We start from the raw sequence: 23,817 nt of genomic DNA, 5'->3' as shown, positions 1-23,817 counted from the left end.
AGTCACTTCATGTGAGTGAGTCATGTGATACATGGTTATCTGTGACAGGCTTCTCTCATCTAAAAGTGGAATGTTTTTAGTAACAGCATTTTCGAATGAAAGGGGAAAAGAAACCTTAGCATTTTTTACTTTTGGCCAAATTCCTTAAATTGTATTTTCTGGCAGTTCTGACATCCTTGTTAACGTGAAGTTAGTTTTATAGCTTTGATTCTATTTTAAATTTAAGGCTATGTTTTTTCTTTTTTATAAATTTATTTATTTCATTTTTGGCTGTGCTGGGTCTTCGCTGCTGTGCAAGGGCTCTCTCTTGTGTGTGCAGGCTCCTCGTTGTGGTGCCTCTTGTTGCAGAGCATGGGCTCTAGGGTGCAGGCTTCTGTAGTTGTGGTGTACAGGTTTAGTTGCTCCACAGGATGTGGGGTCTTCCCAGACCAGGGATCGAACCCGGGTGCCCTGCATTGGCAGGAGGATTCTTAACCATTGGGTCACCAAGGAAGCCCAGCTGTGTTTTTAATTTAAGACTTTTCAGTCTTTCAGAGGAGGTAGAGAACTTTCATGATTTGCTTCTTTAATGTCTGTCCATGAGTTTATCAGAGGTGCTGCCCAGTAGCAGATGTAAGTGAGCTGCGTCAGACACTTGGATAGGGCAGGCTTGTTATTAACTCCAGTCCCCTCTCGCTGGTGACTTGTCAAGTCTGTGAGGACCTCAAGAAGTTCATGACCAATTATGTGTCTTTGTGCAGGTTTCCAGAGCATTCCTATTTACCAAAAGCACTTCCTGGATCATTTTCATTGTTCAATTGCCTTTTATTTTCTTGTCATAAAATTAGTATGTTTTAAACATTGAGGATCATTAAAGTATATGCAAAGAATGAATGTTACAAAAAGGAGAACAGATAAGCTATCAGTTTTGCTTTTCTGATCAGATGTTTGGAAGGATTGTGTCCATTCTAGCAATGCAAAAGAAAATTAAATGGTAAAGTATTTCAGTACCAGACTTTCCTTTACATAACATTTGTTACCATGGCTATATATTGTCATAATAAGGTAACTATGTTCTTGGAATTGCATACAAAGTTGTCATTTATAAAGTAAATCATATTTTCTGAAGTCCACAATAATTTTTCCTTACAATAAAGGATCCCAGTAGTCATGTAATTAAATTACATGACTAAGCAAATTAGATTGAAAGCAGTACTTGAAGGAGATTTATAAATTTGTAAATTAATAGTGAAATTACTTTTTTGGTAAGACTTAAATCTAAGATGATATTATTTTAATTTAGGCATTAATTTAATATAGGTGTTTTATTAACGTTGACTGGAAAGTCTCTTTTAATAAGCCAACTTCAAGAGAATTCTTGCACTGTGTGTGTTTTAGTTCCTGAATATGAGGTAATAATAATGATGATGTACATTATAATGTTTTGTGTTTAATGGTAACTGATGTCAGTTCATATTTGAGTAGCAGAGGTTTGTTTTTTAATTTGGTGGGCTGGTATTGCTTTCTTGTATTGATGAGACAACAATTTTGAAGAGTTTCAGTGATATGCCAGAGATAATTTAGCAAAACTTCCGATTGCTAAAGCCTCTCTCCCTCTTTGCCTCCTTTTCTTTCTTTGGTCACTTTTTTTTTCAAGTCATAACTTTTTGGGGAGGAAAAAATTACCCTCTCCTTTTTCTGGGTTATTCTGGCTGGTCAAAGAATTAAATTGACATGAGACAGAGGAACAGGAGAAAATCAAATTTAATTACATATATTCAGGGTTACGTCATTGTACATGGCTTTTGGTGGATGTAATCACTCATGCCTGGAGCACATGATTTCTCGAATGGAGTTGCCAGGGCACAGGGTACATGTGGATTTAGATCCAGCAGTCCAGTCACTTTTCTAAACCAGTTTTTATATCCGTCAGCAAAGGGAGACAGTTCCAGTTTTCTCCTGACACTGACATTGTTCTGCATTACTCTCTAAAGTGGATGTTGTGATAGAAGCAAAAACTACACGTGCACACTTGTGTGTGTGTGAGGTGTGCACACTGACTTTTTAGCTCTATGAGAAAAGATTTGTGTCATAGTCATGAAACATTGAGTGCTTTGGGGGTGGGTTAATCACCAGTCCTGGAGGATTTCATCTACAGCTGGCTTCTGGGGTTTATTTTGGTTGGTTGTGTGCTTGATGGGTTCAGCTCTGTGCTTCACTGATGCCACCAGACACACGTGTGTTTCCAGTATCTCTAGACAGCTCTTCTTCTCTGCACTGCAGACTTTTTCTTTTTTTTAAGTGCCCACGATTGCAAAATTTAGAGGAATATTATCTTTACACTTTCTCTTTTAGTTTGTACTTAAATCCCTGGGTTATGGAGATGGGTGTTGAAAAGCGGTCTGTAAACACTATTGCAGCTCTAGTGTAACTTTGGCACAATGACTCTGCAGTTCCTATGTGTATCTTTTGTTGCCTTCCTGCTTTATCATTCCTCGTTCCTTGAATTATTTTTAATTCTCCAGAATATGGATCTGGGGGTCCCTCTTGAATTCTGCCAGTTGCTGTTTTCCTTAGGTGCCTAATCCACCATAATGTAGGCGAATTCCCATTGTCAGCCATATTGGAGAGTATATTTGATGATCTTTTCTTAAATGTGTTGAGAAGCCAAGTTGCTTTTTCTCTACCAGGGAGGCTTGTGCACATTGTAGCTGGATCTTCGCCTAGCCTGTCACGTGTTAGCTAACGAGATTATCCCACACCCTACGGGATGTGCCCTGTTATTCTCCGACTTTATTGGCGGGAAGCTCACTCAGGGACCCGAGACTTGGAGGTGGCCAAGTATGGCAGGCTGGTCCCAGGGCCTTTGTTCTTAACTGTGATGCTCTGTTACTGCCTTTCTTTCCTGGTGGAGGAGTCGATGTTTGAGCCCGTGGGTCAGTTCATCTGGAGAGAGGAGGGGCCAGAGTTCTGGGATGTAACTGGAGGTGGAGGTCTGGTCCTCAGTGGGGAAAGTAACTGTTGGACCTGGCACTTGAAGGTCACTGCTAACCCTAGCAGTTGCCATGTTAATGGGCTGGTAAGATGGAAGAGAGGTAAGAACCTGGTGATGGAACTTGCAAGAAACCATCATGTATTAGGAGGAAGAGAGATGCAGAGGTTGGTACCACATTTAGGGATAACATGAAGATGAGAAAGATAGAGTATATTTAGGTGGTGAGTAGAGGAAACCAGCAGACACTGGAGCTACATGTTGCGCTGTGAGGGAGGAGTTGGCTGCAGGTCTCGTGGGGCTGCGGGGCCTGGACAGCAAGCACTGCCCGCCTCTCTGGACGAGAGGCAGGTGGGAATGGCCGTAGATATAGTGCTGTGTGGGGTGTGGTGTTGGCAGCTGAGCAGCTCTCTGGCTGCTGAAATGAGGGAGGAAGGCAGGGCAGGAGGGTGCAGGTGATGGTGGAGGTGACAGCATGGGCATGGCTCTGGGGAGGGCAGAGCGCGTGCGGAGCTGCCCGAGCGCCACGTGCTGCAGGTCTCCAGCAGGGCCTGGATGGCGTCTGTGTAGGAGCAGAGGCGGTGACTCACTGGAGTGATGGAAGGCTGATTATTCTCTTTAAAAATAAGTCATTGAATAATTTTATACATGACACTAATAGGATGATGTGAGAGAAAGCTAAGGAAGTGATATAGTTTCCTTTGTTTAATTGGAGGCGGTCATTCAGTTGTCTGTCAGCATTGCCTTCACTGAAAATAATTTCTGGACTGGTGTTGGACTGCCTCGTGGTGCATCACAGGAGAGAGTGCGGTTTTTGAAGCAACGTTTTTTATCTGCTTGTTTATATGTGAATGCTGAAGCTGTAACTAGCAACAGAGAAGCCATTTTAAAAATGTGTCATGTATTGCAGTAAAGAATGGCAAATAGACATGGAAAAAGACAGTGAACCAAGAAATTTTTGTGTTGAGATTGATGATAAGTGGAAGAGGACAGTGTGCCCTAGGCTACCTTTTTGTTCATTATTGGAGAAAGCTTGCCCAGACTCTTTCTCTAAACAAGAAAGATGGAATTCTACTTTCATGAAGGGCTACTTACCTGCTGACCTTTTTGGAAAAATACATACATATTTTCTCCCATTATGGAAGATTGTTTTAGAACTGAAAATTCACCTTTTTTTTGGGTCATTAATTTTTGCTAACATTTTGAGTTTTTAGGCAAATTATGTTAGTGCTATTGGATATATTGTGCTTTGGGTAACTATGTTCACTACTTTCTAGGTAAAACCTAAGATAACCTTTCCATGATGACTTTTGATTGTTCTACCAAATATACTTATATCATTGTGTTTCTGTGTTTGAATGCCTGGAATTTTCTTTGAAGTGTTAGTTTTTAGCAAACTTAGTTTAAATTGAAACATAGAGCTTCAACCTAATGTGTGTTAGGTTTTGTGTATTTATATGACATCCACTGTCCTCTCCTTTCTTTTTTCTTTTTGTCAGCATGCTCTTTAAGGCCAGAGTCTGAAATTTCCCCTTGTTCCTTCATTTCTTACAGATGTAAGGCTCATGGTAAATATTTAGGGAGAAGCCCAGGCCAGGTGTCACCACCAGCTTTTCTAGTATGGAGGTGCCTGAAACGTCTTTAGAACTGAAAAGTCACATTTTTTTTTATTGTTTACTCATATTTATCTCAAGCTTCAGATTTAACCTCAGTTTCTCTAAGAAAGTGCCGCTGAACTGATAGTTTTAAAAAGTCATAATCTTTTTCACGTGTTTAATTAGGTTTGTATACGCTGTATAGTTTTTTTAAAGTTATTTTTTATTGAGTTTCTATGAAATGTCTTAGCTCCGTGCTCTATGAACTACTTTACTTAATCCTAAGAGTACCCTTTCAGAGTGCTTAGCGGTATCATCCTTACTAAGGATGGTTCAGCAGCCAGCTTCATATCATTCAGATATGGGCCCATCTCAGAGACTACACTTATATCTTTTTCATTTTATTGTTGATCTTTGATATTTATATAATTATGAAAAGCAGTATTGTCTGTATCATGCCTCTCTTCAGGAGTAAGTGAAACACTGCAGGATAATAAGCTGTTTATCAAACCATATCAAAGACATAATTACTGTGTTACTTGATTTCCCTGATTGGATGTAAGCTTGAACCATGTAGGCTTAATTTCACAGAAGTCAGCTTCATTTCTAAGAGTCAGAGAGGAAAGTGAAAAGGGGAATTGACTTTTGAAGAAATAATAGAGACTTTTGGACGTTCTGATATTACCATCAGAAACCCCAGTAAACAAACTCCAGACTCTGGCATCTGTGCAACCTGCTGACCTGAGGTGCTTTCTCCCACGCAGAGTTCCCAGTATGTGCAGTGCGTGGCCGGGTGTCTGCAGCTGATGCTCCGAGTCAATGAGTACCGCTTCGCCTGGGTGGAGGCAGACGGGGTGAACTGGTGAGCCCTCACTTGTCATGTGGGGTAACATTTAAGAGCATCTCTCCTTGACATTGTCAAAGAAATTAATATGTTTAATCACTGAAATGAAGGTGTTTTTTTAAAAAAATTTTTTTCAAATGTCTTGTGTGATGTTTTTCCCCAGGAATCATGCTGGAGACTCAGGGCCCCTGGTTTTCATTGTTAGTATATCAGGTTGGTGCTCTCCACCTTGCCCAAAGCAACATTCCAGACTCCAGAGGGAAAGCAGGCCTTCAACATAGACATAGCATCTTGTTTGTGTACACAGTTTAGTCCCTGGTGGCTCAGTGGTAAATAGTCCTCCTGCCAATGAAGGAGACACAGGTTCGATCCCTGGGTCAGGAAGATCCCCTGGAGGAGGAAATGGCAACCCACTCCAGTCTTCTTGCCTGGGAAGTCCCACAGACAGAGGAGCCTAGCGGACTACAGTCCATGGGGTCACAAAAGAGAGACAACTTAGCAACTCAACAACATCTTCTAGGCAAAGTTCTGTTTCTGTGTAGGGGGATGATCACCAGTCATGTTCCCAGAGGCCAACCAGGGCCCTGGTGTGCAGGCAACCAACTTCTTAGGACAGCCATCTCACGTGTTAACTGTCTTCCGCACAGAAACCTGAAGGTGACTACGCAGGTGGTGTTTCTGGTCTGTTTATCTTCTTTAAAGTGATGTGATATTTTGGGCAATGCAGTAAGAAAGCATAATTATTCATTTTACTATTATATCATCTTCTAGGTGATTTCATCATCCATTTTTTAAATAACTTTAGTCTTTACTATTTTTTTATATCATACTTGAGAATAATGAGGGAATAATGACAAAATAAGATCTAGGATGGTGAAATATGTGATTCTTCAAATTATAGTTAACAAACTCACAGTATATCTTAGGTTTATAAATGAGTCTAATAGACCTGTATTGTAGCTGTAAGATATATTGAAAGAAAGAAAGTAAGTGAAGTCACTCAGTCATGTCTGACTCTTTGCAATCCCATGGACTGTAGTTTACCAGGGTTCTCTGTCCATGGGATTTTCCAGGCAAGAGTACTGGAGTGGGTTGTCATTTCTTTCTCCAGGGGATCTTCCTGACCCAGGGATCGAACCTAGTTCTCCTGCATTGCAGGCAGACGCTTTACCCTCTGAGCCACCAGGGAAGCCCAAGGTATATTGAATTTTATCCCATTAAACAAAAAGTGCATTTTCTTTTTGTTCTTTGAAAGACCTGTAAGAAAGAATAAAAGTCATGAAACAGCTGCTTCTAAAAATAGTTACAATTGCTCAAAAGATAAACACTTAAAGTTTGGTCTAGTGGACCCTAACGGCATACAGAGAGGCTAACCAGATGCTGCTCTTCTAGTTATTGGTACTAGTATTTTGGAAGATGGTAATGTCAAGGCCTTTGACTATGTGGGTCACAACAAACTGTGGAAAATTCTTCAAGAGATGGGACTACCAGACCACCTTACCTGCTTCCTGAGAAATCTGTTTGCAGGTCAAGGAGCAATAGTTAGAACTGGATATGGAACAACAGACTGGTCCCAAATCGGGAAAGGAGTACATCAAGGCTGTATATTGTCACCCTGCTTATTTAACTTACATACAGAGTACATCATGAGAAATGCTGGGCTGGATGAAGCATAAGCTGGAATCAAGATTGCTGGGAGAAATATCAGTAACCTTAGATATGCAGATGACACCACCTTTACAGCAGAAAGCGAAGAAGAACTAAAGAATCTCTTGATGAAAGTGAAAGAGGAGAGTGAAAAAGTTGGCTTAAAACTCAACATTCAGAAAACTGAGATCATGGCATCTGGTCCCATCCCTTTGTGGCAAATAGATGGGGAAATAGTGGAAACAGTGACAGACTTAATTTTCTTGGGCTCCAAAATCACTGTAGATGGTGACTGCAGCCATGAAATTAAAAGATGCTTGCTCCTTGGAAGAAAAACTATGACCAACCTAGATAGCATATTAAAAAGCAGAGACATTATTTTGCCAACAAAGGTCCATCTAGTCAAGGCTATGGTTTTTCCAGTAGTCATAAATGGATGTAAGAGTTGGACTCTGCAGAAAGCTGAGCGCCAAAGAATTGATGCTTTTGAACTGTGGTGTTGGAGAAGACTCTTGAGAGTCCCTTGGACTGCAAGGAGATCCAACCAGTCTATCCTAAAGGACATCAGTCCTGAATATTCATTGGAAGGACTGATACTGAAGCTCAAAACTCCAATACTTTGGCCACCTAATGCGAAGAACCAACTCATTTGAAAAGACCCTGATGCTGGGAAGGATTGAAGGTGGGAGGAGGAGAAGGGGACGACAGAAGATGAGATGGTTGGATGGCATCACCGACTTGATGGACATGAATTTGAGTAAATTCTGGGAGTTGGTGATGGACAGGGAAGCCTGGCATGCTGCAGTCCTTGGGGTCTCAAAAGAGTCGGACATGACTGAGCGACTGAAATGAACTGAACCAGTGTTAACTATTCAGTTTAGTAACAAGAAAGGGCATAAATAGAATCTAGAATGTGTCATGTCCAACATACAGTCTTTGGTATGGTAATACCTACCAACAAGGTTAGTTGTAATCAAATTAATACAGAGACTTTTAAGTTGAGAAGAGGCATTAATAAAGGTAGAATATGTTAAGTTGCCGAGAGTGGGACAGTTTAGAGAAGTCATTGAATTTTTTCATTTTTTAAAGAAAGAAAACATGTACTTTCTACTCTGCCATTTCTTTTGTTTAGGATTGAAGGTTTTCTTTTTTTCCTTTTTGGTGCTCCTCAAATCACAAGCAGGGACCCTGGGAAGAGAAAAAATTGTGAGCGTAGCCTGCTTGAGGAGAGTGGAAGGGGACTGTGGTTTAAAAGCCCAGGACCTGTTTTCTCTGTGTGGTTTCCTTTTCACTTACATGAATGGCACACACTATCTTTGAAAGTTATATGTCTGTATAAGACTGAGAATATACTCTTACATTGTTGGAAAGTCTGGAGGTCGGCACTGACTTTTTAACTACTGGAGCTAAAGTGGGCAGGCTTCCACTAAAGTAATTGCTTCCCCCCTCCCACCCCATTCAACTGCCCTTTGTGAACATTTGTACCCTGACATTTGAAGCATTTTTAAAGTATATAGTAATATAAAGTAGCATATAAGTGAAAGGTAAGATTCAAAAGGAAATTGCGTGCTGAGGTGCAAGGGTCACGTCCTGAATGCCGGTCAGGCTCTCCTGCTGTTCACTGTGTGACCGCGCGCCCTGGCGCAAGGGGGCAGCATCCTGAGACTCTGGCCGTGTGGACTGGCCCTCTGAGAGCAGGGTTCTGGCTTGCTCCTTCCTGCAGGCAGAAAGGAGAGGACATGATTCTGAGAGACTGGTGCACTGGGGCAGAAAGAGCAGTCAGTTATTTCTACTTCTGGTTGCATTGTCCTATTCCTAAACGTCATTTCCACCTGTGTTCCTTTCAGCATCATGGGCGTTCTGAGTAACAAGTGTGGCTTTCAGCTCCAGTATCAGATGATCTTTTCTGTGTGGCTCCTGGCTTTCAGCCCACAGATGTGTGAACACCTGAGGCGATACAACATTATCCCTGTCCTGTCCGACATCCTGCAGGAGTCGGTCAAAGAGAAGGTGACGAGGATCATCCTCGCAGCATTCCGCGTAAGCGTTTTGTGGGGAGTGTGTCCTGTGGGGTGTGTGTGTGTTCTGTATATGTGGTGTTGTGGTGTGTGTGGTGTATGTATGTTCTGTGGGGTGTGTGTATGTGGAGTGTGTTCTGTGGGATGTGTGTGTGGTGTTCTGTAGTGTATGATGTGTGTGTGGTGTGCGTGGGGTATGTTCAGTGGGGTGTGTGTGTTTTCTATGGGGGGAGTGTGTGTGGGATGTGTGTGGTGTTCTGTAGAGTGTGATGTGTGTGTGGTGTGCGTGTGGTGTATTCAGTGGTGGTCTGTGGTGTGTGTGGTGTGTTCTGTATAATGTGTGTGTGTGTGTGTGGTGTGTTCTGTGAGGGGGTGTGTGATTGTGTGTGAGGCACTTTTCATGCAGCCTGAGGCCTTTCAGCGGGTGCAAATGTTGCTTGTTCTCCCAGTGGTCATGGAGCTGTGGATTCTTGGTGAGCTTAGACTGAACTATCACAGATTGTATTTATGGCAGGAGAGGGGACGAGGGAGGAAGCTGTCTATATGGATGAAATGTGAGGATTGCAGACGCTTGTTGGGAGTGTGACAGTGCTATATTCAGGTGGCCTTGTTTTCCAGGAGGCTGTTTGAGGTTTTTTTTCTGTCCTGGGCCCTTCTTTTAGAAGGGAGTTGTATTTCTGATCCTGGGTCTGCTGACCAGCAGTCATTTCTAAGACAGCTTTAGAGATCATCAGTTACTTTGAGCAGTGAAGTTGTCCTCTTAGGATGTTAGGATTTTGGCCACGACCTCAGTCAGCATCTTCCCTTAAACAGACCGGGAAGTTGAGGGTGCAGGGGGCCATGCTGGACTCTGTAGAAGTCACAGTGTTCAAAAAGTCACAGGAAGTGTACAGCCAGACTGAGATTCTTTGTTTTCTTTGGCCCTGATTTGGGAGCTCTCCAGATTGTTGATCAGCTTTTTATGGACATCTTAGAAGTAGGATAGTGCAGCTCTTTTCTAGTTGTCCTTTCCACGTGGTGTGTTAGCAAGATTGTTGGCTCTGGAGTGGACAGACCTGGAGTGAGTCCCAGCATGGCTGGATGGGAGGGTGGTGTGAGCTCTCAGAGCTGATTCCTCCGTCTATAGAAAGTGTTGAGTGAAACTTAACTCACTTCAGCATTGGTTAAGGATTCAATGAAGTAACAGACAAAGGGCCTGGCAAGAGTAAATATACAGGAAATATTTCTCTTCCTCCTTTTCTGTCCATAAAAACACAAAATAATAGCCATCTGCCTCTTTAACCCCCACCTCTATGAATTGCATTCTAGGTTAATGTGGCACCTAGGCAGAGGTCAAGGGCTATTCTGTTAGATTTAGAAGAGGCAGCACAAATGTTTTACTAATATTTAGCAAGATCTAACAATCTTATTTGAACTTTATTTGCAGATTCAATTTTTTTACCTATACACAATGCATGGAACTTACGTTAATTTCTGGACTTCTGTTGTCCAACTTGAATTTCAGAGTGTTTAAAATAGACCCAATCTATTGATAGGTATATTAGTTTTTTAGACTCTCCTTACTAAACTGGGACAATATAGTCATTGTATGATTAGACTGAAGACTGAATATCAGAAAAACATCCTTAGACATTCAAAACTTTGATGTACATAACTGAGTTAAAATCGAGCCATTAGTAAGGACATAGTAAAGCCATTTGATTTAGACTATCAAATAGGTGAAAAAAATGAAAATGACTTTTTTTTTTTTAATCCTCAAATTCCTATAACCTTTGATAAAGATTTCACTGGTGAGGTTGTTTGAGGATCATCTAATTATACATTTCTCCCCACATCCTGAGGAAGAAAATTTTTACGCTGAAGACTTTAGGAAGCTTGCTGAGCTGCTGTGAGCTGAAGAAATATAGCAGCTGTTTTTGTTTTTGTTTTTTTTTCATTTGGCTGGGTGAAATTTTATTTTTGAAAATGTCAGTCTCACTTATTCATAGCAGGTGCTGCACTCCAGGTCTCCATAAATGTTATTCCTTCGGTTAACTTGATATGTCAGTCTTTTGTTTCTAAAATAAATTAGAATGTTCTGAGGCTTGTGACTGAGAAAGACACTCGGGGCTGTATTTGTTGTCTAGAGTTCTTCATCCGTTGTGAATTTTCTTTCTCTTTTTTGGTTCTGCTTAGTCCAGACCCTACTTAATATGTCAGATAATAAGATAAATTATATTTTATGACTGCATGAAAGCTTGGGAAGGCTTGGGAAGAAACACCACCCAGTTGAATTTGGATTTATATTAGCTTGTGTTAACTATGATGTTTAATTCACACCCACATACGTATACACACACACAGACACAGACATGCATAGACTTGCATATTCTCTACAGATAGTTCACAGTCATAACCCCTTCAGAGAGGCCCTCTGTTCTGTTTCATTGGTCTGTGTATCTGTTTTATGCCAGTGCCATCCTGTTTTGATCACTATAGCCTTGTAATTTAGTTTGAAATCAGGAAGTGTGACCTTTCTAGCTTTGTTCTTCTTTCTCAAGATTGCTGTGGACATTTGGAGGCTTTTGTGTTTCCAACTAGATTTCAGGATTGTTTTTCTGTTTCTGTGAAAAAACATCATTAGAGTTCTGGTGGGGATGGATCTTACTGATTTTCATAGGCTAAGCCAGAGCCTCTTTGCATTTATTTAGCATAATTGGTAGAAATGTAACATCCTTGCAGAAATAAAGAAGATTAAAATTTTGGTACAGTTGATTTAGAATTGTTATTGCAGGATTTGTGTGGGAATGTGGGGGAGGGGATTAGACAGGCCTTCCTTGCCACCTTTGTTGAAGTGGCTTTCTTGAGAGCTTGTTTGTCCTTATTCCAGACCTGAGCATGGGCATGGCGCTTGCTTAGAAACATTGGCTAATTCAGTAAACAGTTTATCTTTAGAAATACGTAGATTCTTTTGCTGCTTTCATAAGTACTCCTAAAAACAGAAAATTGCTTCTGATAATTGTTGAAGCAAGCAAGTTCTTTATTGCTGTCCTGTGTGCACTGATAGGTTGATGTGGGGGAGAAAAAGGTCACCGATTGAGAACTAGGGGATACTGAGAAAGTAGTCTTTCTTAGCATCCTTCGGGCTTTGTGTGGCTGATGAACGGAATGTTCATAGTGGTGCCCCCAGGAGCAGGGCTGTGACCAAAGATAGGGATGGCACTGTTGTAAATGTGTGCAGGGTTTTGAGGCTTGTCTGGGGGAATAATTTAAAATGTTTAGTGAAGACAGTAGAGAGAAGGAATCAGAAGAGTGCTCCTGAGGTGGGACAGGAGCTCAGGCAAGAAGTCAGAGTTTGTGACGCAGGCATCCACTTAAGGTGATGGGTACCCTGAGAACCGGTGGAGGAGAGAGGGTGGGAAGGCAGGTGTAGACAATATCACATAACGGGTTACATCATTTCTCATCATGTCTCCATCTAACCCAGAACTTCTTAGAAAAGTCAATTGAACGAGAAACTCGCCAAGAGTATGCCCTGGCGATGATTCAGTGCAAAGTCCTGAAACAGCTGGAGAATTTGGAGCAGCAGAAGTACGACGACGAAGACATCAGTGAGGATATAAAGTTTCTCTTGGAGAAGCTCGGTGAGAGTGTCCAGGATCTCAGGTGTGCTGTCCTCTTTGATTCTCATGGGCTGGGTATCCTGGGCTGTTGCCTGGCCTCCTATTTTAAGGAAGTCTCAATTTGTTACTAACTGCGAACTTAGAAGATTGCGCTAAAACGTGGTGTCTTCTGTTGAAAACTGAGGGACATGGAAACACTGGCTCATCACCGTGCAGACAGTTGGTCAGAGCTGTGTGTGTTCTCTCCTCTTCTGGGGGGAGAACCCACCATTCTCTGTGGTCTGAAATCCCAGCCACTGTTCTCCCTCAGGTTGTGGATGCCACCCTCTGGGAATCTGCCGGTTTAGAATATTTTTTTAAGCAGCAGTCATTTCATTTATGGAGGAGGTTTGCTCATATAGGGAAAGAGTATTTTTTTTCATGCTTTTTTTTTAAGTTTCTGTTGCTTTATTGTTTATATTAAAAAATTATGCAAGTGATGTACATGCAGTAAAAAGAAAAATCCCTCCCTTATTACAGTCCAGATGGGACTCCAGGCCACTTCCCTATCTTCCCCACCTCCTCCCCCCACACTCTGATTTCTAAACACCTTCTAGCCCCCACCCCCAACACACAAATGCAAATGGGTTCCACATATTCTTCTGGTCTTGGTTCTTTTTTGTTTAATACTAGTTTGACAGTTTTCCCCGTTAACCCATGCATTCTTTGTTTTTAAAGTACTGACACATTCTGGAAAGAGAGTTATTTACTAAGAAGAGTTGGGGTTTGGGGTTTGCTTATTAGGCTACTTTGTCCACGTGTGGCCTTGAACAAGTTTCTTGACATTTTGAAGTCTCAGTTTTCCTTTTGGTAAAATAGTGATAAACGTTCTAATCTTGTAGGATTTTCCGTGAGGTGTCCAGCACATGCCTTCAGTGTAATGTGTGCTCTGGGAATGTATTTACCAGATAACTCAGTGCAGCCCATAGTCTCCAGGCCCAAATGCCTTTGTCGAGGTGGAAGCTGTCACCTGCATCAGTTGTTTATACAGAGTTTTATGAAAGAAAGCCGAATGAGTTTTCTCTTTGTAGTATAATAGGCCAGCCATGGGCTTGCAGTTTATATAAATTCCATTTTATTATGTTTATTTTTAAAAATTATCATTAGTTCTTCTGTAATAATGATTTGAGATCCTTTTAAAAATAAATAAGATTAATGATAGCTTTCTAAATTATTTAATCCATACTAGCCAATTTTGGAGAAGGCAATGGCACCCCACTCCAGTACTCTTGCCTGGAAAATCCCATGGACGGAGGAGCCTGGTAGGCTGTAGACCATGGGGTCACGAAGAGTCGGACAGGACTGAGTGACTTCACTTTCACTTTTCCCTTTCATGCATTGGAGAAGGAAATGGCAACCCACTCCAGTGTTCTTGCCTGGAGAATCCCAGGGACGGGGGAGCCTGGTGGGCTGCCGTCTATGGGTCGCACAGAGTCGGACACGACTGAAGCGACTTAACAGCAGCAGCAGCCAATTTTTACTACTTACTGATTCTTCTGACTAAAAGCCACAGTCACAGAAAACTAACCCATCTGATCACATGGACCACACAGCCTTGTCTAACTCAATGAAACTCTGAGCCGTACCGTGTAGGGCCACCCAAGATGGACGGGTCATGGTGGAGAGTTCTGACAAAATGTGGTCCACTGGAGAAGGGAATGGCACACCACTTCAGTATTCTTGCCTTGAGAACACCATGAACAGTATGAAAAGGCAAAAAGATAGGACACTGAAAGATGAACTCCCCAGGTCGATAGGTGCCCAGTATGCTACTGGAGATCAGTGGAGAAATAAATCCAGAAAGAATGGAGAGACGGAGCCAAAGCAAAAACAACAATCCCATGGACAGGAGCCTGGTGGGCTGTAGGCCATAGGGTCTCAAAGAGTCAGGCACAACTGAAGCGACGTAGCACATAGGCATAGTGAATAATTTTTGAATTAAAATGCATTTCAATTTGTTCCATGTACAGAGGTTTTATTTCTATTATTAATCTATAGTGGGCTAATTCAATTAGTGAATTGTCTCTACATTGTTGATAATCACGGTTAAAAATATTGTCCTGAGGTATGTGTTTTTATTTTTGTAGTGCCATATCATAGTTTGACATTTAAAGTATAATAGAATGTACTACTTTATTTTATGTTAAAGTAATACACTGTTTACGTAAATGTATCCTAACATATTGAGTGGTCTGTTAAATACAGTTTTTAAGTGGCGTGGTAGAAACAATGCTAAATTATCAGATATTTCAGTGACATATATTCATGTGTGTATTAGAGTAAGGATTTTGGAAACAAGTGCTCCTTTTAACGTCTCATGACGAGTATTCAAATTTGACAGAAACGTTGGACCTCAGTGCTCTGAATCAGTTTCCTGTGGCTTGCTGAAGATGATTTAAGCTGTTTAAACTTTTTTAGGGATAATACATAGAGGATGCTCAGTCTCTATAGTTAAATCATTAGTGAAGATGTTCTACGTTTTTTACATTTTGGAGTATCTCTCAGATTCTTATAAACTTTGAATTCTTTCAAAATTTTTATAGCTCATTCGATGAATACAGTTCAGAACTTAAGTCTGGAAGGTTGGAGTGGAGTCCTGTGCACAAATCTGAGAAATTTTGGAGAGAGAATGCTGCGAGGTTAAATGAAAAGAATTATGAGCTCTTGAAGTAAGTTTCACATTCAGTTAATTCCAGTTTACATGCTAAATAAACTCCGTCATTCCACATACTCATGGACATATTTTTGTCCTTTAAGTTTTTAGATAGTCCATGGTTTTAACATATATTTTCTTGCTTACTAATGTGGTTGAATACCTTTTCATGTGCTTATTGGCCATTTGGGTTATCTTTTTCCCAGGAGAAATGCCCGTTCAGGTCCTCTTGTTGTTGTTCGTTTGTTTCCCCATTTTGTAGGAATTCTGTAAGCATTCTAAACATGTTCTGTGTCACACGGAAGTGTTTCCCTGCCCTGAGATCTCCCTGTGTGCCACCTGCAGTTTTCCCTCCCAGTCTCCCCCTGATATTGTGGGACTTGTGGGCAGTGGACATTATGAATCTGAAAGTGACCTGTTATGTGCGTTTAAAAGGTCTGAAGGCTGCTGACTTATGTTCAATAAAGCATGTGCAGTGTACTGTGTGTAATGTGAAACTTGTAGAAAATACGGTTATATTTGTAAATGTACATTTTTGAGAAAATATCAGCATTATACCTGTGTTCTCTTGTGCTCTAGAAAAGGATTAGAAATCAGTCTCTCTTTGAATTAAATTTATTTCAGAATTTTGACCAAACTTCTGGAGGTGTCTGACGATCCCCAAGTCCTAGCTGTTGCCGCCCATGACGTTGGGGAGTATGTGCGCCATTACCCACGAGGCAAGCGGTAAGGGAGGAACCTGGTTACCTCAGGTGCCCTGAGATGGTCAGCAAGGGTCCTAACTCACACACTCCTGTAGAGTAGAGTCATTCGGCTGGGAGATGATGGCGTAAGTGGTATCAAGGTGACCATAACGCTGGGGATCAATTTTAAACCTAATTAAAAATGGGTGGTATAAGAATAGAAGCACATGTGTGGAACACAACTGTGCCTTAGCCAATAGAGATCTCACTAGAAAATTCACGTTCAGGATTTTCTTTGGTTTGTATGCTGTAATTTAAAAGCCATTTCATGAGTACTGGTGATTTTTCGATTATTACTGTTATTTGTTATAATATTGAATTGTTATTGAACTGAGTAGGATGAATGAATGTGATGGAAGAAGCTCTTTTTTGGGGAAAATAATCACATCAGCTTCCTATCCTTCAGTCCCCACATCAGCACCACAAATGGGGGTTCCTTGTCCTCAGTGGCAGGAAAGAATTTGCTAGATTGGACGACTGAGCTACTATAATGTAGTTGATAAAGGACTGAGCTGGTGTGTTAGGTAAGGTGGTGTTTTAATCCATAGTACCTGGCATGGGACAAGCACTCATAAAAACTGGATATAATTATACTACACATTTTTTTTTCCTCAATACAGTACATTAAAAAAAAAAAGATGTTCTAAAAATAACATACAAGAAGGTCTCCAGGTGAAGCCTCTCTGTCACCCCAACCCGTGTGCTTCCCTCTAGGTTGTCTTGGACCACCGCCAGCCTTGCCACACTAAGGGGTCCCAGCCATTGACTGTGTGGTGGTGTTGGCCACCAGGCACCCACACTGCTGGGCTGGATTTTAGACACCCGCTGGCTCTTTGCAGGGCCCTGCCCTGGCAGACAAAAGGGTCCTTTCTTCCATTTGTGATGCAGTAACTGTTTATGTTTCGCTTTTGTGTCTGTAGTAACTGAATTTTTCAGGGTGTTGCAGGGGGGCAGCAACAGCGGTGTGATTGTCAGTCCTCATGGTGCTTTTGTCAAGAGGAATCTCTCATCTCTTTTACTGCCCAGCAGGTCGTAATGGCATACTCCATCATTGCAGGAAAGGGCAGATATCTTAACAAATCGAGTCTTTCTCAGGAAATTAACATGGCTTCTATGAGGTGTTTTTTAACCTCGTGTTCCCTGCCGCCTGCTTCTGAGCCTGTATCTGGCTCCCAGAATGGCAGCCGCTGGGCTTATTATTGATCTGATATTATTTCAGCTGTTAGGTGGTATGCAGTATACTAATTTTTAAGCAAGCCACAAATGCTGGTAATAAAGAACTTAATACTGAACTGCCTGGAGCACTATAATCTAGATTACCCTAGCAGTCCAGATTGATCATATTTGCCCAGACTAGGAAATGAGGATAACAATTGGATTTATTATTAGGAGTTCAAGAGAGAATGTACGAATGCTTCAAATCTGTGATTTGGGAGAAATGGTGTTTTAAAAAGATGTGTGTTGTTTACTTACCAGTACGGTAACTTCTCTTTGTGAGACTCCTGGGCGGCTGAGGGCTGGGGCTGTCTGTGACTAACAGCAGGCATTGGAAAGTCAACTGCCACGTGTTCACTGCGTGGCTTCTGTCCTGCAGGGTCATCGAACAGCTGGGTGGGAAGCAGCTGGTGATGAACCACATGCACCACGAGGACCAGCAGGTGCGCTACAACGCCCTCCTGGCTGTACAGAAGCTCATGGTGCACAACTGGTAGGTGCCCCCGGCCCCCGGCCCCATCCACATGTTCTTAAGGAAACGCTCTCGTGAGCGCTGGTTTTTAAGAGCAGTGATTTAGATTAATACCTAGAAGTAGATTTTAGCCATTCAGAGCAGTGTTGTGATAGTTTAGAAAACAACTGCATTAATGTTCTCAAAAAACGCATGTGCAAAGTAGTTTGTTGTTCAGTCTATGTCTGTTGAGTTGGTGATGCCATCCAACCGTCTCATCCTTTGTCAGGTTCAGTAGGGTTGCTGAAGTATAATTCTTGTCTTGTTAATAATAATTCCATTTAAATAGTTATTATTTCTCTTGAAAAGTTTATTGTTCAGCGTTTTCATTTTTTAAATTGCATTTATGATGTGAAAAAAAAGCTGAGTATGGCATAGAACACTAGAGTGTTCCCTTTGGCAGTGGAGAAAATTTTTTGGTCGAGAATTTTATTGTTCAAATGATCATGCATTAAAGATGAAACATTTAAAATTTGAAAACTTTGTCTTGAATTTAGGAATTTGATTTAGTTTCACAGTAAATTTTTTGATGTAGGATTACAAAAGGAAAAGTAAATTTTTTTATGGCCAGTAACTGGTTTATTTGCTCTTTATTATTGACTAGCCAATTAGAGAATATCCTTTCTCCCCCTTTTCTCTAGTTACGTGCCAAAATATTTTAGCTTTAGTGTTTTAATTATGATAAATCCTCTTTAGTGGAGAAGCTTTCCTGTACTTTATTAAAAGAATTTTCATATGAAGATTAGAATCCAGTTAGAAAGAATTCTAACTGTGGATTAGAATCCACAGTTGATCAGACTGTAGCGTTTGTTGTGACAGACACGTTTCTATGGCACTTTGTGCCAGAGGATGTAAACTGCTCCAGTAGTAGCAAGTTATTCAACGTCAAATTGGTGTGAGACCAAATAGAATGTCATTTGGAAGGAAAGGAAAGGAAAGGAAAGGAAAGGAAAACCTTTGGCAGCATTATTTCCAAATGTAAAAGGATTTTGAGTCAGTATCTTTATGCAGGTAACCAAGCTGGTAAAGCCTACTGCTCTACTTTCCTAAAATAGAGGCTTTTTAACTAAACCATGGTACTGGTTTTTAGAAGATGTTTCACACCAAATAAAACCTGAAAACATAATTGATTTGATTTCCTCTGAGCATTTAGTTTGTCTTGGTTTAATTAAAACAAATTTTTAGAAATGGTGTATTTTAGTACAACACAGTAACAGAAATATTGAAACTAATTAAAACACAGCTATGGGTAAAAGTAGAATACGAGTCTGTCTGAGTGGCAGCAGCAGCAGTGTTTCCTGACGGTATTGAGCATGTTTTCTCTGTTATTGCTTTGCTCTGAGGCCCGGTTTCCAGAGTTCCAGTGCTCTCCTGGTTTACTGTTTGACTTTTCTACCATAAATCATTTTTAGGTTTTTGGTGTTTCATTATTCCCAAGCTTTCTGTTGATCAGACTAAATCATAATTGTAGATTTAGTAAAGTTAGCATTTCTTTTTTACTGTGGAGAATGGTTTTTTGGTTTTAAGTCTAAAATTACATTTTGAGTATAAACTAGAAACTTAGGAAATCATGGACCTGGATTGTCTCTGGTTCTCAATTCGGATTCTGCTCTGAGGGGTTCAGTTCACTTTTCTTGGTGATGCAGAGATGGATTTACCCCTGGTTTATGGAACATGGAATGTAGAGCTTTACAGTATCATGTGAAAATATTGCTCACTTCTTTGTCAGGAGTTTATGACTGATTTCTGGATTATTTCTGTGACTTGGAGGACATAGAGTAGCCAGCATTGCCCCCTCCACTGGACACCTGTGTGTATGGAATAATGGGTTACATGTAGCCCCAACTGATGTGGGTGGGATGTGGGGGCCAGAATGGAAGGAGGGGACAGTAGGCATACACCGGGGTCCCTGTAGTTCAGGGAGCCTTGAAAGGGCCAGTCCCACCCATGGCCCTGCTGAGTGGATGTGCAGGCTCTGGCCTTCCCATCCCCACATGCAGTTCCTGGTATGTCCCTCGTTCTTTTGAACAAGACTGGATTTTTATATTCATGAATTTGGCAAAATAGATACAAGCAATGACAACTTAGTCTAGAGAACTTTTGTATAGACCCTCAGCTTCTGTGTTATAATCTAACATCATACAATGTCATCGTTTCTCTCCTACAGAATGATTTTAAATGTAATCAGCCTCTAATTCAGAAGCAGCCATATGTGCATATGGACAGCTCAGGACTTCAGGAAAGAAACACTGAATTTTGTAGGTAGAGGATCTTGTGTAGAACTTTCTCTTTGTTTCTAGATTCTTTTTCAACCTGTTTTCAAGCAGAATAATAAGAGTGTTAGACTCTCTAGTTCTTTTATGTGTAGGTAAATAATATAACAGAGAGACCTCACAAAGCCAAGGGTGTGGGTGATACTGCTTTTATTCTTCAATCTTTACATCTGACGGGGGTATTTTAGTTATTCTCTAAGTACATAGCCATAAATACAGTGATTAAAAGAGTTACTTATGAACAGAATTGAAGGGAAAAACCCCTTAGTAAGTTTTAATTTTTTAGCCTTAATAATCATGTTACTATAACATTCCAAGTGATTTTATTTTTTTATTTTTTTAAAATAAATTTATTCATTTTAATTGGAGGCAAATTACTTTACAGTATTGTAGTGATTTTGTCATACATTGACATGAATCAGCCACGGGTTTACATGTGTTCCCCATAACATGACATTTCCAAATTTAACATTTTCCAAAATTAATTTAGAAAATTGTGGTCTGTCTTGGGCTGCCTGGAATTTTCCACATTATTCTTATGACATTTTTAGTGGAGGAATTCTCAGGTAAGACTATTTATTACATTCTAAATATAATTCAAGTAAAAGGAGTCTATAATAAGCCCTGAGTGTGGACTTTGCTCCCATTCTGTCTTCTTAAGAGTGCTTGTAACGGCATATGCCATGTTGCATAACTAGATTTGTATGTGCTGTGGTCATTTACAGGCGTGTTCTGCATTGTACTGATTGCTTTTGGTTATAACTACTTGATCCGGAACCAGCATTTAAAGTGAAAAGGAGGGACTTCTGGTTCTGGTTCTACAGGTATGGAGCTTGAAGTCTCCACTCCATCTGAACAAGTAAACAGCTGAACAGACTGAAAAATCAAGCAACCCTTGTTGAACCCACAGGAGAGGACAGGATACACTTTGCAGCCGAGACTAAAGAGGCACGTGAATGCAGAGTCGTTGCTCAGAGGAGCAGGACTCAGACCAGGGGACAGTGAGGGACCAGCGCCTGGAGGAGGCTGGACTATGGCTGGTGAATCGCAGGAGGTGCAGTATGCACAAGTCTAGGGGATCTAGACGGGGGGTTGGGGAGTGGGCCAGTACAGTGAGAGTTCTCTTCAGAAGCCAGACCAGTGTCCCACAGTAAATATTTAAGAACTCCCATGGCCTTTTGTCAGAAAGGGGAGAGGAACCATTCTGAAACAGCCCAGAGCTCTTGTTCTTAACCAAGGCTGTACTCAGTGGAGATTCATTAACCTGCCTGCTGGGGTGTCATGAGAGTCTGACTGACCTAGGAAAGGGAAATGACCAGTTCCAGCAGACTCTGACCATCCTTTCCTACCCAGAAGGGTAGAAAAACTTGTGAAGGTCACAATCTCAGGGTCCAGGTTCAGTGAAGACTGAGACCAGATCATAGGACTCCAAAAAACTTCTTTCACCCTGCCTCACCACCATGTTACTTCAAATTTATTTGTAACAGTTTCTTTTACCCAGCACACCAAATCCAACTATTAAGAAAATATTACAAAGCATACCAAAAAGGAAAAAAAGACATCAGAACAAGCCATGGTGAGAATGTTGGGAGATCAGGCTAGAAACTTTAAACAACCATGACTAACATACTTAGGACTCTAATGGATAAAGTAGACAGCATGCAAGAACAGATGAACAAGTTAAGCAGAGAGATAGAAATCCTAAGAAAGGACCAAAAAGAAATGTTAGAGGTCAAAAATCCTGTATCAGAAGTGAAGAATGCCTTCGATGGACTTATTAGTAGACTGGACACAGCTGTCTACAGAAAACACCAGGCCTACTTGGGTTCACCATTGAATTCTACCAAATATTTAAGGAAGAAATGTTAGATCAATTCTTTGCAATCTTTTTAAGAGGTGAGAAGCAGAGGGAATACTTCCTAACTCATTTTGTGAGGCCAGCATCGCCTAATACCAAAATCAGACAAAGACATTATGAGAAAACCATAAACAAGAATCTCTTATGAACATAGATACAAAAATCCTCAATGAAATATTAACACACTGAATCCAACAACATATAAAAAGAATCATACACCAAAACCAAGTAAAATTTATTCCAGATATGCAAGGCTGGTTAGGCATTTGAGCATCAGTTAATATAATCCATCACATCAACAAAAAGAAGAAGAAAAATCACATGATTTTAACCATCAGTTCAGTTCAGTTGCTCAGTTGTATCCAACTCTTTGTGACCCCATGGACTGCAGCACGCCAGGCTTCCCTGTCCATCACCAATTCCTGGAGTTTGCACCAACTCCTGGATTATAACTATAGATGCAGAAAAAGCATCTGACAAAATAAAACACCTGTTCATAATAAAAACTTTCAATAAACTAGGAATAGAGTTCTTTCTCAGTATGATAAAGAATATCTATTTTTTTTAAAAACCCTTCAGCTAACGTCATACTTATTGCTGAAAAATTGGAATCTTTCCCACAAAGATCAGGTACAAAACATAGAGGTCTCCTCTCACAACTTCTTTGTACTGGAAGTTCTAGCCAAAGCATTAAGATAAGAAAAAATAAATGGTATCCAGATTGAAAAGGAAGACATGAAACAGTCTTTGCTCCTAGATGACATGATCATCCATTTAGAAAATTCTAGAGGCTTGACAAAAAAAGAGTCTTCCTGAAACTAATAAGCAATTATAGCAAAGCTGCAGGAAATAAGGTTAATACACAAAAGTTAATCACTTACCTATGTACCAGCAAGGGACAGGCAGAATTTGACTTGAAGACTTACTATGAGACTGCAGTAATCAAGATAGTATGGTATTGGTGAAAGAGTAGACAAACAGATCAATGGAACAGAATAGAAAGCCCAGAAATAAGGCCCCTTAAATATAATCAGCTGATCTCTGCCAGAGGAGTTGAAGGCAATGCAGTGAAATAAAAGTAGTCTTTTCAACAGATCGCGCTGGAACAACTGCACATCCACATGCCAAAAAAAAAAAAGGACCTAGACACCGACCTTACAACCTTTACAAAAGCTAACTCAACATGGATCATGGAGTGAACATAAAAACTGTAGAAGATAATGTAGACAATCCAGGTGACCTTGGACATGGTGATGTCTTTTTAGATACACCACCAAAGGCCTGATTCAGGAAAGAAATAATTGAGAAGTTGAACTTCACTAAAATTAAAAAGTTCTACTCTGTGAAAGACAGTGTCAAGAGAATAAAACCACAGACTGGGAGAAAATGTTTGCAAAAGGCATATTTGATAAAGGACTTATCTGAAATACAGAGAACTTATTTTTTGTTTGTCCATGCCATGCAGCTTGTGGGATCTTAGTTCCTCCACCAGGGATTGAATTTGGGCCCCTGGCAGTGAAAGCGCAAAGTCCTAAACACTGAACCACTGGGAATTCCCTGCAAAGAACTTTGGAAACTCAACAATAAGAAAACAACTTGAGTACAAAGTGAGCCAAAGACTTTAGCAGACACCTCACCAAAGAAGATATACTAATGGTAAGATGAAGAAAAGATGCTCCACATTTTATGTCATTAGGGGAATGCAGATTAAAACAAAAGCTAAATAACACCACACACCTGTTAGATTGGCTGAAATCTGGAACAGTGGCAGCACCAAATGCTGGTGAGGGTGTGGAGCAGCAGGAATCCTCATTCGTTGCTGGTGGGGATGCTACATGGTGCAGCTGC

At 40.8% G+C, this 23,817-nt stretch overlaps 1 protein-coding gene across 2 annotated transcripts in view; it reads left to right on the top strand.

Moving 5' to 3' along the window:
* ATP6V1H (ATPase H+ transporting V1 subunit H) overlaps window positions 1–23,817 on the top strand; it is a 47,457-nt gene that overhangs the window by 14,147 nt on the left and 9,493 nt on the right. For both annotated transcript variants that reach the window (XM_019973977.2, XM_019973975.2), the window contains 6 exons: window positions 5,331–5,428; window positions 8,905–9,097; window positions 12,542–12,720; window positions 15,260–15,385; window positions 15,994–16,095; window positions 17,707–17,820. In XM_019973977.2, the coding sequence (XP_019829536.1) occupies window positions 5,331–5,428; window positions 8,905–9,097; window positions 12,542–12,720; window positions 15,260–15,385; window positions 15,994–16,095; window positions 17,707–17,820 (812 nt within the window). The remainder of the gene's footprint in view (window positions 1–5,330; window positions 5,429–8,904; window positions 9,098–12,541; window positions 12,721–15,259; window positions 15,386–15,993; window positions 16,096–17,706; window positions 17,821–23,817) is intronic.

Source organism: Bos indicus, chromosome 14 (genome assembly GCF_029378745.1).
Source record: "Bos indicus isolate NIAB-ARS_2022 breed Sahiwal x Tharparkar chromosome 14, NIAB-ARS_B.indTharparkar_mat_pri_1.0, whole genome shotgun sequence".
Classification (NCBI taxonomy): domain Eukaryota; kingdom Metazoa; phylum Chordata; class Mammalia; order Artiodactyla; family Bovidae; genus Bos; species Bos indicus.
This window is presented reverse-complemented; position numbering and strand designations above follow the sequence as displayed.